Source organism: Eumetopias jubatus, unplaced genomic scaffold (assembly GCF_037043125.1).
Source record: "Eumetopias jubatus isolate StellerSeaLion01/CBP00866 unplaced genomic scaffold, mEumJub1_p1.0 scaffold_3, whole genome shotgun sequence".
NCBI lineage: Eukaryota > Metazoa > Chordata > Mammalia > Carnivora > Otariidae > Eumetopias > Eumetopias jubatus.
In genome coordinates, this window is record NW_028274809.1 from 138,796,553 (window position 1) to 138,809,765 (window position 13,213).

Below are 13,213 nucleotides of genomic sequence, written 5' to 3' on the forward strand. Positions count from 1 at the left end.
CCCAGAGTGCCAAGGGGCTGGGTGACACCACTCAAGGGCCTGGCACTTCCCGCACCAGCCCTCGGGTGGAGCCACTTCAGGGGAAGATAATGATCTCACTAGAACAAAGGTAGACGTTGACAGAAATCCCCAAAGGAAAAGTTATTCGGCAGAAAGCTTTTCCTTCTCATTCAGCCCCAGTTATGGCTGTTACTGCATACTTACTGTGCTTGTCTTGACATGTAGACAGTGCCCACTGATGTTAATAAGGTTAATTATTATGTTGAATCGAACACTTCTGAACAGTGCTATTCGGTATTCAGGACTGCCCGGTCACCTTCTTCCCTTGATAAACACCTAGTTTGGGTTCCCTCCAATTAACCATGTATTATTCAAGAAAGCCCTATGAAAGTAGGGCAGTCACAAATGATGGGGATTTGCTGAGCTATTAGGGCCAGAGCCAGACTCTTGTTCTCAACGTAGGGTAGGCACTTACTCAAAGAATCTCATGTGGGAGGTGCTGCCCCTCAGTCTGTCCAGACCCGGTCTCCCAGTTCCTTCCCCCCTCCTCCCCAGTGACACCCGAAAGGACCATCCTCCTCAGAGCTTGCTGGAATTCCCATGGATTCTTGTCAGGTTTTCCTGAATATCTTTTCAAAACTTTTCTCCACTCTTTCCATGGCAGGCAGGCAGTCTGGGGACACACAGTGTTTTTGGAATCGAGCTGAAAGGGCCCCGGGGCCTTGCCAGTTCTGAGGACCCCAGGGTGCATGCAAGAACTAACAGAACGAATTGCTGGAAGGGTCCTCTCAGCACAGGGTCTATCACAGATGTGTCAGGTTTCTGTCAGAAACAACCGAAGCTGGGGTAGGGGGTCTGCAGGCAGAAAGACCCCTGAGCCCGGTGCCGGTAAAGGCGGATCCAGCCGAGTAGCATTCTCTATCCCAACAGAGTTTTTATTACTGAACCAAAATTGGGAAGAAGTGCGAAGTTCACATGTATAGAGATCACGAAGAATGTCGCTCCTCCACCTCCAAAGGTACCCTAGAGACACAAAATCAGCCAGACTAAGTCAGCCCTGCACCAACCTGGTGGATTTTCAGGGCTGTCTGGATGGGCCGGCTTGAAGGGGCTGCTCTCATTTCCCCAGGGGCCCAATGACCCTGTGAGAGCCAGTCCTCTGAGCTCCCGCCTCAAGAGCCACAGCCTCCCAGGAGCAGGGGATGGGGCGCAAGTTGTAATGATCAATTCCTTGATTCAGTTTGCAGCCCGTCAACACCGGAGGCTCTAAGCCCCTCTTAGCCCAGAGTCAGCAGGCTGTAGCTGACCTTGAGAACAAAGGCATCTGCTCTCTGGAGGACTTTTTATGAGCTCACTGGCTTGAGAATACATCTCACGTGCTTTAATTCGCGATTATGAACCATATGCAAGTGTAGAAATTGGCAATTTTTTTTACAAAACTGGCAAGAGATGGGAATATTTCTCAGGATTTCCAAGAGAAAATCACACTCGGAATAGATCTCTCCCATGATAAAACTAAAATCCTTCCCACAGCCTGCAAGGTCCTCTGTGAGCTGGTCCTGTACCCCACCCCGTTTCCGCTCCTGCTACCCTCCACACTCACTCTTCTCCAGGCATATTGTGCCTCTTACAGTTTGTCAGTTATGTCAACCGCACTCCCACCCACTGTCACCACCGGGCCTTTGCACTTCCTAGCCTCCTGCCAGGAATGTTCTTTCCCAGTTATCTGCCTGATTGCTCATTTCCTTCATTCGGGACCCACTCAGGTGTCACTTTGTCAGGTGAACCTTTGCCATCCATCAGGAACACATACTATCTCAAGTCAGCCACTGAAACTGACCCTTTGATTCCTATTTTATTAATATCCCCAAGTTGAATTTTGGGTAATTTGGTGAATTTACCTCAAGTCTTAACAATGATGCATGCATTTTTATTTAAACAGGCAAGGATAAATGTCATAACTCTGTTTCCTTTTGGTTTTGGTTTTGTCTGTTCCTTGTTATGGTTCTTTTTCCAAACGCCTTTCCTTCTGCTGTGCCTTCCAAAATCAAAAGTCTTGGATTTTGTTACCAAAGAGAACTTTTGGAACGATTTATCAAATGAGCCCATTGACTCACCGGAAGCTGAGGACATAGATGACAAGGTAAGTAAAAAACTCAAGACCACCTTCCTCCAAATGTTGGAGCAGGGTGGCCCGAGGCCAGCCAGGAACTGCCTCTAGAGCGCAGGGATTCCTAGCTTCACTCCATTGTTAGCACAGCCCAAGAAAGCTTTTCTTAAAACAGAAGTAGGTATAAATGACATGTATTACATCAAAGTGGGTCAGAAGAAAACCGAATGTAGCATTCCACGGCCTTACTTTCAGAGCCCTGCTGGTATTATAAACACCCTCCAGATCACTTTTAAAGGCGGGAGAGCACAAAACAAAACAGTTAATTTATCTAGATATCAAGGCAAATCAGTCTTTGTAGAAACCTTCAATAAAAATGAAGTTCAATTCCAGAAAGATGGAGTAGGTGTACTTTTCCCACTTAGCACAGCTTAAAACCCTAGACGTTATCTATAAAACAAACAGAAGAAGCTTCTGAAAGGTGGACAGAAGCCAGACTGGCTAGGAACCGCAGGACCCAAGGAATGTCATGGCGGTGAGTTCCCTGAGTTTTCGTTTTGCTTCATCTATTCCTGGCGATGAAGTGTTGAAAGACAGCAACTCAGAAACCCCAACAGGCACAGACAGCAAAAGCCTCAAGAAACACCTGCTATCTCTGACCAGAAAACCAGGAATGGGGCAGCCTGGCAAGACAGACACTGTAGACATCAGCCTCTGCCACGTAAGCAAACACCACGGCAACTAGCACAGATGACCCTCCCCAGATCTGTCGCCTGCCACCGCCACCACCCGCAGAGGGGCGCAGAACCAGCCCCAAGCACCAAGGGACATCCTTTCCCTGGCTGGAGCCCGTTACCAGACAGAAGATGGGAAGTCATAATAGTTTGAATAAGCCTTACGTCTACAGTATGCTACGTTGTCTTTCCTGCATGAATATTTTACCCGCTGCTACAGCCTGGTGGCTCTAACTTCCTGTGTCAACTTACTTCTAAGACTTACCATGCATGTTGATGCAGGTGAAAACATTAGTATGCATCCTTTCCATTATGGCTAAGAAACTTTCTCAGGATTCCAGGTACTAACTACAATCACAAGAATGAAATCTTGTGTCCCCGGAACTCAAAATTAAGCAGATATATTTTTCTAAATTTACAATAGAAAAAATGAAAAAAAAAAAAAAGATAGGTTGGGTTTTTTAATTATTTAGTTGGGAAATTTTCTGGTCTCAGTTCATATTTAGCCCTAAATTTCTTGCTGTCCACACTTGCTTCTGTATACATTAATAAGAATTGGTTTTCAAATACTGAAAAACCACATTAAAGGGAGAAAGCACAATTTCTGGAACTCAAATTCACCTCATTGGATTTACTAAGACAGGAAAGTAAGCTCAGGCATTTTAGGAAGATTTTTCAGCAAGAGCTGAAATCTCAAGGAATTGTTTTAATTAGAAACTTAAATTATTCAGAACCCGTCAGCACACCTGTCAGCTGAGGTTCTCTGTGCCAGCCAGATGGAGCTGCAGTCACAGGCAGAGGGGAGACCTCGCCCGGGTGGTTGTGCACAGCACACTGGGAAGGCTCCATGTGACAGGAGCACTCCACTGGCAGGAGCTGGGGAGAGGCTTTTATAAAGAAGAGGCAGAAGCAGAGCAAGGACATTTTTGATTGGCCATCACTTAACACCTAACTGGCTGCTTGTGATTGGTTGTCCTTAGGTTTTGATGCATAACACTGAGACATCTATAGCTTAAGATTTTGGTTTGCTCACCTAAGCCCCGCCGCATTAGAGCCACCTCCTGTAATAGCCTGCTTGTTTAATTAACACCAGCAATGGGAGAGGGGTATGCAGAGGCTGGAATTGGGCAAGCCAGACAGGAGGCACCCCAGCTTGTCCCCCAACCTAGAAAATCTGGCCAACCACAGGCTACATTCTTATATTTGTCCCAGCCCACACGCAACTTTGGATATGTCGGCCTTCCACTTACTATAGGAGGCTAATATGTTAATGGCATGCTATACATGATCAGGTGTTGACCAACCACCATAACAACCTCAACTTGTAGGTGAGCAGGGCAACATGAAAGTGACATGGTTTTCTATGACAGTAAGCCAAATTTCTCCTTCTGTCAAAAGGGATCCAGAAAAGAAACTGCTGTGAGGACCCACCTATAAGTCAGTCGTGGTTATTAGCTTCACAGACTTGGGATAGAATGCTCCAATTTACAAAATCAAAAGGCAGCTTGCGACATGATTACTTTGGAAGAATCTCTAAATACAGAATTGTCCACTTCTATATCATGTTAGGTGCTACCCCGCCTTCCTGAAGACTGCCATCCTTTGCTAAGTAAGCAACTGTTGCTGCCAGGCCTTTTCGGCAACTCAGAAAGCCTGTTATGCTCTTAAATCGTGGAAGCGTTTTTATGCTCTATAACCGTCTCCACATTTGGAAAAAGGGTAGTTTTACGCTCTGAAAAGATTTGTTGGCATACGGCTGTTAAACAAACAAACCTCGAACAAATTGGGGAGTGAGGTGTATGAGGATAGTGGAAGTATTCTTTAAAACAAATCTTGCTAGCCACACTACTGTTCCCACTGTTTGTGTTTTTCTAATAGCACGGCGAAATCTCACCTGGCACCTTGGGGGAGTCAGAAAAGTGCTTCAGTGGTAAAGCCATTAAGTCCCCTCTTCTGGGTGTTTCATTCTGTCCCTTTTGTAGCTTCTCAGCAGCTCCTATCAGGCAGTGTTTAGGACCATGCTCAAAGAAATGGAGGCTCGCAAAGAACAGGAAGAGGATATTGACATCCCCGTGACCGGAATTCTGGAGAGTGAAACCAGAAGGAAACTGGGAATTCTGTAAGTGACAGGAGAGATCAAGCTCTTGGTCAGTGGGTTCAGGCAGGCTAGCAGTAGCAGCAGGGGAAGTCTAAATTGGGTCACCACAAAGAAAAAGAGCAAGGCCAGGGCCAGGCCGGTTCCCTGAGTCAAAAGAGCAGGTGCAAGAGCAAGGGCAAGCTCAGTGGGCAGGTGAACAGAATGATCTGGCTGCCAAAAGTCAAGAGCAAGGAAATCTACAAGCATGGGAGGTTCGGGGTAGTATCAACGGCTGACGGTGACAGAGGTTGGAAATCCAGGGCAAGAAAAGTCTTGGAGGGATCATGAGCTTATATAGAAGTCTGGGGAGCAAGGCTCAGAGCCCTGGCCTTGTAAGAGAGGGGACAATGGGGGGATCAAAGTCCTAGGCATGTGCTAAGAAATTCCTAGCTTCATCATAGGTTAGCTAATGCTCTTCCATGCTCCCTGGAGTGGGAAAAACCATGCGCTGCACCGACCTGGGAGTCATGGCCAGAATCCCCAACTGGAGTGGGTAACAATAAGGTTATTGCAGACTTGCTGGCACCAAGTCTTTCTAGTTATCATGGTCCCAGGTCACAAAATGCTCCTGAACTCTGTTTGTACATCCAGTCTGTGGTGCGGGGAAACTTGGATTTTCATTTATCCAACTACCAGAAACCTTAGCAAGCAAGGTGCACATTCAGGCCTCCTGTACGTCTATTGCAGACTCTGGCAGTGACACCAAGGAACAGGCTCTGGGGGCACATGGCACCCCGCATAACCTCCTTGATGAGTTGAAGCTTTCACAAAAACCAAGAAGACTTCTGCTTTGGGCTCAGTAGAGTCCTGGAGCCAGAGACCCGTGAGGCTTCTCTAGGAAAGGAGAAGACAAAATACACGGAGCAAAACACAAAGCCTATCCAAGCTTTCAGAACCTTTCACAGCTACAAAAACAAATGCAAATTAACTTCCCTGTAAGTTATCCTGCCTCTTATGTGACACTTCCCCCACCCATTCCATCCCACTGAAGCCCATAACCAAGGTTCATTCTAATCTGATTGCACACAACACATATTTCCTGAGCACCTACTATGTGCTGATCTGCTGGGTGTCGATCAGTAGAGCAGTGTGTACCTCAGAGTCTCTGCAGTTGAGGAGCTAGCTGTCAAGAATTCCATTAGCTTGCAAAGGTGGGCCAAGAGCCAAGGGAGGAACATTTCTCAGAGGACCTTGGGTGCCTCTGGCTAGGTCCCCTCACTAGAGTTGACTCTTGCATACCTTTGGCCTCCTGCTCTCAACCTGCAGGTCAGGCTTCACCCCACCGACAGTTCGGTCCTTATTCTTTCACAGATGATGGCAGGCTAGGTAACTGCTTTAATTCCATTCAAAGTGCTCGTAGATAAAGAACATTTGATACAAATGGGTCACAAAGGGCTCGTTCTCAAGTTCCACCATTGCTTCTGAAGTTCAAACATAAACCTGCTCCCTGCCAGGGAAAACAGTTCGGCCCTTCCCAGCAAAGTGTATTTGCTTCCTGGGGTCACTTGGGGTTAACTTATTCCTCTCTCCTCCAGGAATCCGAACTGAGAACTTAAAATCTGTCCTGTCAAAAGCCTTCTTCTCAGATCCAGTTAAGCCTAGGAAGCTCACTCCTTCCAGTACCTTCCCTTTCAAAGGAGCTGTGATCTGAGAACCAGGAAGCACGCTGGAGACCACCCTTATTTGGAAGTAAAACAGCCCAAGCCATTGAAGTCCCAAGATGACTTGCTTTGTATATTGACATTCAAGGGGGAGGGGGGGTAAGGGCTTGATCATTTTGAAGAGCTGTGCCTCAGTGGGGCTTTCATGATAAGTCATTTTGAATAAGATTATTTGAAATGTTTCCACTACATGCAAAGTGGCCTCGAGTGACTGTCCAGTGCTACTCCTCTCAGCTATTTCCAGATGCAACCTTCACTGGGATTTGTACAAACCATTGAAAGATCAAGCTGTGAGAGCTTAACTCTCAGAGCCAGGCTTGCATTTGGACCTCCCAGCCCTGTGTCTAGCTGCCAAGATGACCCTTGTTGAATTCATTTTTAAGAGTTTGGGAGTCCGCGTAGAGTCCAGGAGGCAAGCACTGAGTGAATACCATGTGCTCTGAGTACTGACTGGAAGAAAAACAGAGTCCAAAAGCAGAGCAATGGGCCCGATTTTTCAACTATGAGAAACACCCAGCAGGCTCTAGCATTGTCTACACTGTGTAGCATGACGTGTACACATGAATTTAGTCCCAGATTTTAAAGGTAATTCACATTCCTTTTAGGATGAAGAAAAACTTTGAAAAATACAAGACAACAATCCTCTGGATTATGAAGAAACGTGAAAGTAAGGACCGCCTTCCCATTTTCCAACCCGTGATCGGCTCTCCTGGTGGCATCTGGCTGCCTCTCACCTTCTGCCACGTACCCTAAAGCAGGCAGAAATGCTCCTTGCCTAGCTTGTGCACCTGCTGGGTTAGCAAGGTCCTAGCTGCCAGGGATAAAATATCAAGCAAGATGGACACAGTCTGGGGCCACCTTACCCTTTTTTGGGGGGTGTGGGTGAGGATAGATAAGAAAGCAAGGGGATTCACGTATGCAAGGGTTGAGTGCTATAGTAGGAAGAGGAGGCTATGGAGCCCCATAGGAAGGCATCTAACCTAGATTTGAGGGGCTATCTAGAGTATTAACACAACAGTTTGGGGAAGAATTAGCCCCTTTACCGGACACTGAAGGCATGTGAGGTCCAGCTGTTAAGATTTGCCAATCATGGAGGTTGCCAGTGTTTTTAAGTCTAATTGTGGAAAACTTGGGCCACGAGCCTAAGCCACGAGGTTACTTCCGTCAGAAACCCAAAGCCACCACATATCTTTCAGATGACTAAATCCAACATAGAAATGGTGAGAATACCCATGGCAGACATAGCCAACCAGTCCTGGTGCAGATCCCTTCCTAAGATTGTGGTCCAGTCCCCCAGGACTGATTTATGTCCCTGACCTCACTCTTTGGGAGTAACCGCTATGGACTAGGTCCTCTCACATACTGTCTCTGATTCAAATGAATCTTCCTAACCACGTGAAGCAGGATAAAGAAGCTAGGGCTCAGGGAGGCAAGAAGACTTACCTGAGATCATCTAGCCATTGTGTGGGCACAAGCCACATTCTGCCCAAGACCTCTCAGGCCAAACCTGGGGCTCATCCCCTTGGCATGTTCAATGAACAACAAAAGGCCAGTGTGTCTGGAGAAGAAAAAGTGGGGGCCTTCTAAGCCAGGTCTTGTGTCCTCACTGGAGTTAGGAGGCAAGGAGAAGGAATGGCTACCTTCAGTTTCCATAGTGGGAAGGCCCTGCCTTCCACCAATACTCACACAGTGGGGTGCCCCCAAAACAAGGAGGGGGGGTTCAGATGCTCAGCTGCCAAAGTACAACAAACATCTATTCCACTTGTGATGCTATATTTGTCTACTGCTCATAGTTCTGTTCCCTCTGGGCTGCAGACACCTGTGTCTTTTATCCCTTGGCACCTCAAGCAAAGCACCCAGTAGGCACTCAATAACTGTTTTGTTTTGTTTTGTTTGATGGATGTAGGCATGAATGATTTTTTTTGCTCCTTTGGGAAATTAAGGCCTACCAGGATACTCTGCTGTCACATGGCCAGGGTATGACTTCCAAATGGAAAATGAGATTTGATAATGGCCGGATTCCCATAGTGCCTCACCACCACCCCTGCCCACTCCCCGCTCCTCTGGACAACTGAAGCCTAGAAGGTTTGAGCTTTTTTATACAAAAAAAGCAACATTTCAAATAGATAAAAGGCAACCCCTTCACGTCCTGGTTGTTACCAGTCCCAAAGAAATCTCCCAGCCTCTTTTGAGATACAAACTCATTTACTTCCGATATGCAGACTATTCCCCATTCCAGGCACACAGACCCATGTCTCTGCACACTCTGATTTCTGAGCCCAGGCTGCCTGCACGGGTGTGGGACCTATGATCAGTCGCTTGGGGCTCTATACTTAGAGAGGCCCTGTGTTTGGCTTAATGCCCTGCTGCTGTCACTGGCTTGAAATTCTTAATAATTTTAGAACAAGGACCCCTGCATTTTCATTTTGCAATGGGGCCTCTCAAATTAGGCAGCTTTTCCTGTTCAGAACCATCTCATCTGGGAAAAGAGGTGAGAGAACACTACAAAGCCTGAATCATGAGCAGTCACAATTCAAAGCTCCCTGCGTGAAGGCCACAGATCTATGGACCCTCTCCTGGCGCCGTGCGGGCATTACTCACAGTAACTCCATAGGTCTGTGTAGACAGCATAATCCCATTTTAAGGAAATCGAGGCTCAGAAAGGTGGCCTAAGCCTTGCCCTTACACTGGCAGAGCTGGATGTACAGCACAGACCAGGGTGTCCATGATTTTAGCTTTCTGACAGGGAAACAAAATGAGCATATCAATGTCCTCTTTTATCTTTACCTTTTCAGAAATGTCTTCTATTAATTTCTAATGGACACTCAGGAACTGTGGCTGGGCTCCCGTCAGCTTTTTCCCTCTGACAAATCGTTATCAGTCGTAAGCAAGCACTGGAGCAGGAAGGTGCTCCTCACAGGGAGATAGACCCACTTCCAGACTTCCTACACGGGTCTCCAAATGACCCTGCCCTGCCACCTCTGTCTCGTCATTTTCCTGAGGAAAAGCTTCCTCTCTGAGCTCTAGTTGGTGGCCTCTTTAGTTCCTTAGACGTGCCATGATCCTAGATTCCCCTTTTCCTATCTCCCCCCGCCCCCCGTTCTCACTGACTCTACCTCAGGCACCTTCATCTCTCCCCTGGAAGGGGCTCTCCCTAGTCTCCCTGACTCCCTGCTTCTCCTCTCTCAGTCCTTCCTTTGCATTGTTTCCCAAATAATCTTTTTAAAACTCCTCATTGGCCCTCCATTGCCTCCCGGAAAATGCCCACCTTCCTTACGGGGCTTAGAAGGTTCTCACCTTTTCCCCTCCAGACACACTGGTTTTTTTGTTCTTCATGGAATAGGCCAGGCATCCCCTACCACAGGGCCTTTGTACTTGCTGTTCCTCTGCCCAGAGCACTCTTTGCTCCAATATCCCTGTGGCTTGCTTCCCTCACTTTATTCAGGTCTCTGCTTAACTGTCACCTTCTCAGAAATAGTTTCCTTGGCTACCCTTTATAAGTCAGTGCACACACACACACACACACACACACACACATCATTTTCCACCCTTCTCACCCTGCTTAGCTCTTCTTCAAAGCACTCCTAGCCATTCGGCATGGTAAGCTGTATCCATTCACTTGTTTAGCATCTACCTCCTCTACTAGAAAGGAGAGCAGGGACTACAGCAATCCCCAATACCAAGGACAGTTCTGGGCACCCAGATACACAGTAGACCTTTACTAAATGAGTGAACAAGGGAATGCCCTGCCTGCCTCCCTGGAGTCACCGGTCACCTCTAACCCGGTCTCACTGTGGCCTTCGACAGCACCGTGCTGATGCTGGGAATTCCCCTCACCTGTTGGAAGCTTACCCTCCCCGCCATCTCCTCAGCCTCCAGGCCTGCTCAGGTCCCTTCCTGCGAGGTCTCCCGGCCCCTGTGGGACACCTGGGCAGGGCCCCGGGTGAAATTAGAAACTGGAAGGCAAGTAGAGACTCCAGAAAGGCCTCTCCAGACCGGTAGGTGGCCGTCTCCATAAGCAAGAGAACTTACTTCCAAGGCTCCTCTTGGGCAGCCGAGAGACAAGTAGATGTCCACATCCGCCCGCCAGGTCTTGAAAGCTTACCTAGAGACCTGCATTGGGTTCGGTCCCAGCATGTGGTCCAGGTCTCGACTACATGCGGCTCTCTCAAGGCGGCGTCCTTGAAAATGGCTCCGGCTGTGGGAAGGGCCGGCGGGGCGGAAGGTGCATTCCAAGGATGGGGAGCAGGTGAGGAGCCTCTGATTGCCTGGCTCTAGGTCAGAGGTCAGCCAGTGGTCACGTGCTCCCATTGACCTCCTCCAACAGTGGTGACCCCAGTGGTGGGCCGAGTAAGCGCTCTTAACTGATTTCCCCCTGGACCCAGTTAGTTGCCAGGGGAACTGAGCTGTTCTGGCCCCTCTGTTCTGGCTGTTTGTCTGAGGCCCACGGGCAGTCACTGGGAGCAGGGATTTTTCCTCAGCTGCCCTCCTCATTTAGTTTCAGAATTCAACTGTTATCAAAATGGATGGAAATTAAGGAGGGCACGTACCGTACCGCATGGAGCACTGGGTGTTATACGCAAACAATGGATCGTGGATCACGACATCAAAAACTAATGACATACTCTATGGTGACTAACGTAACATAATAAAATTTAAAAAATAAAAAAATAAAAAAACAAAATGGACAGAAATGATGATAAAAGGAAACTTGTTGCTGTGAAAACTACGTTGAATGCTTTAAAAAAAACTCAGTAAGAAAATAGCTTTTTTAAAAAACTGCTTTATTTTTTAATATAACAAGTTATATAGAAATTTATTTTTTTAATTTTATTTTATTGTTATGTTAGCCACCATACGTTACATCATTAGTTTTTTTTTATTTTTTTATTGTTATGTTAATCACCATACATTACATTATTAGTTCTTGTTTGCACATAACACCCAGTGCTCCATTCAATACGTGCCCTTTTTAATACCCATCACCGGGCTGACCCATCACCGGGCTGACCCATCCCCCCACCCCCCTCCCCTAAAAAACCTGATTTAAATTAGATGCAGACAAAACGTACATTAAAGATTGGGGAATAGATAGAATTTTTTTTTAAGTCCGTGATTCTGCATTCAGACTATTTAGAAACTACCAAAACTGAAAATTATAGATAATAAGTTATGAACGTGACCAGAGAGCCCGTCGTCAGACCCACCTGCAGATCTTGCCCTACTTTTAAAATAGTGTGCTAATACACATTTATGTTTTAAGTTAAAATAACATGTTTAAAGTATGTTTCCTTTTTTTTAAATGATTCCCCATTTTCACCTATTTTTTAAATGAACAGAGTTAGCAGCCACACTGGTTATTGGCACGTGGCTGGTAGGTCACCCCCAGCATCCCCAAGTCTGAAGACCACCATGGTGTCTGGCAGCTAGCACTGGGCTGGCACATTGTAGGCTCTTGATAAATATAAGTCGAATGAATGAATGCAGAAAATGAGAAAGCCGGGATTCCAACGCCTACATTTCTCTCCAAAGGTTTGCTCTTTCTACTTGCCAGGCAACCTTTGTTACTTGGGGGAATATGGGCAATATCTCAAACCCTCACACTCTCTCTGATGCCCTGGGAAAGATAAGTCTAAACTTTTTTTCTCTTCTCTACCAGACTTACTCAACCGCAGAACTGCAGGAGCAGCCCCAGATACATCTACTTTCACATTTCATTTATGGAATCAACCACCAGCAGTCAAGGAGTCTGTGACAGAAGTCAAAAACACCCATCATGTTGTTCGTCATAAGAAGAAATTAGAAATAGATACAGACGTGGTACAGAGCAAGACTGAGGTAGGTAGGGCAGTGTGTTGGTGTTTTTTGTGCAGGGTTTTTGCTCAGGTGAGACATGCATGCACACCATCAGGGAGCGTTCAGAACTAATATACAACGTGAATACAAGCAAGAAAAACGTGCTCCACATAGAGAGGCACACTTGAGTGTGTGGGTTGAGGGCAGATTAACTGGGGCTTTTGCTAGGGTTCACTGAGACTCCTCTCCCTCTCCCAGGGCCTGACTTAGGCAACAGGATGGGATTGGGAGGAGAATAAGGGAAATATGCAATATTTAGTTCCATCCCCTAATAAATTTAAAATCTATATCAAAAATTGATCACACGAATGGGATAAATAAACTGTGGTACATTCATACAATGGAATATTACTCAGTGCTAAAAAGAAATGAGCTATCAAGCCATAGAAAGATATGGAGAAAACTTAAATTCATGTTACCAAGTCAAGGAGGCTAATCTGAAAAGTCTACATATTGTAGGATTCCTACTATATGACATAAGTCCTAGAGTCATTTCAACTATAAGACAAAACTCTGGAAACAATATAAAGGAGGGATGAATAGGTAGAGCATGGAGGAATTTTAGGGCAGTAAAAATACTCTGTATGAAACAGTAATGGTAGACACATGCCATTATACATTTTCCAAACCCACAGAATATATAACACCAAGAGGGGACCCTAATGCAACCTATGGAGTCTGGGCAATAATGATGTGCCAGTGTAGGTTCATTGAC

The 13,213-nt window shown here is 46.4% G+C and overlaps 1 protein-coding gene across 1 annotated transcript in view; it reads left to right on the plus strand.

The window, feature by feature from the left end:
* The window catches only part of ERICH6B (glutamate rich 6B), a 40,740-nt gene that overhangs the window by 17,264 nt on the left and 10,263 nt on the right, over positions 1–13,213 (plus strand). Inside the window, 4 exon segments of the mRNA XM_088021979.1 lie at positions 2,055–2,143; positions 4,827–4,963; positions 7,248–7,309; positions 12,302–12,480. Coding sequence (XP_087878105.1) covers positions 2,055–2,143; positions 4,827–4,963; positions 7,248–7,309; positions 12,302–12,480 — 467 coding nt within the window.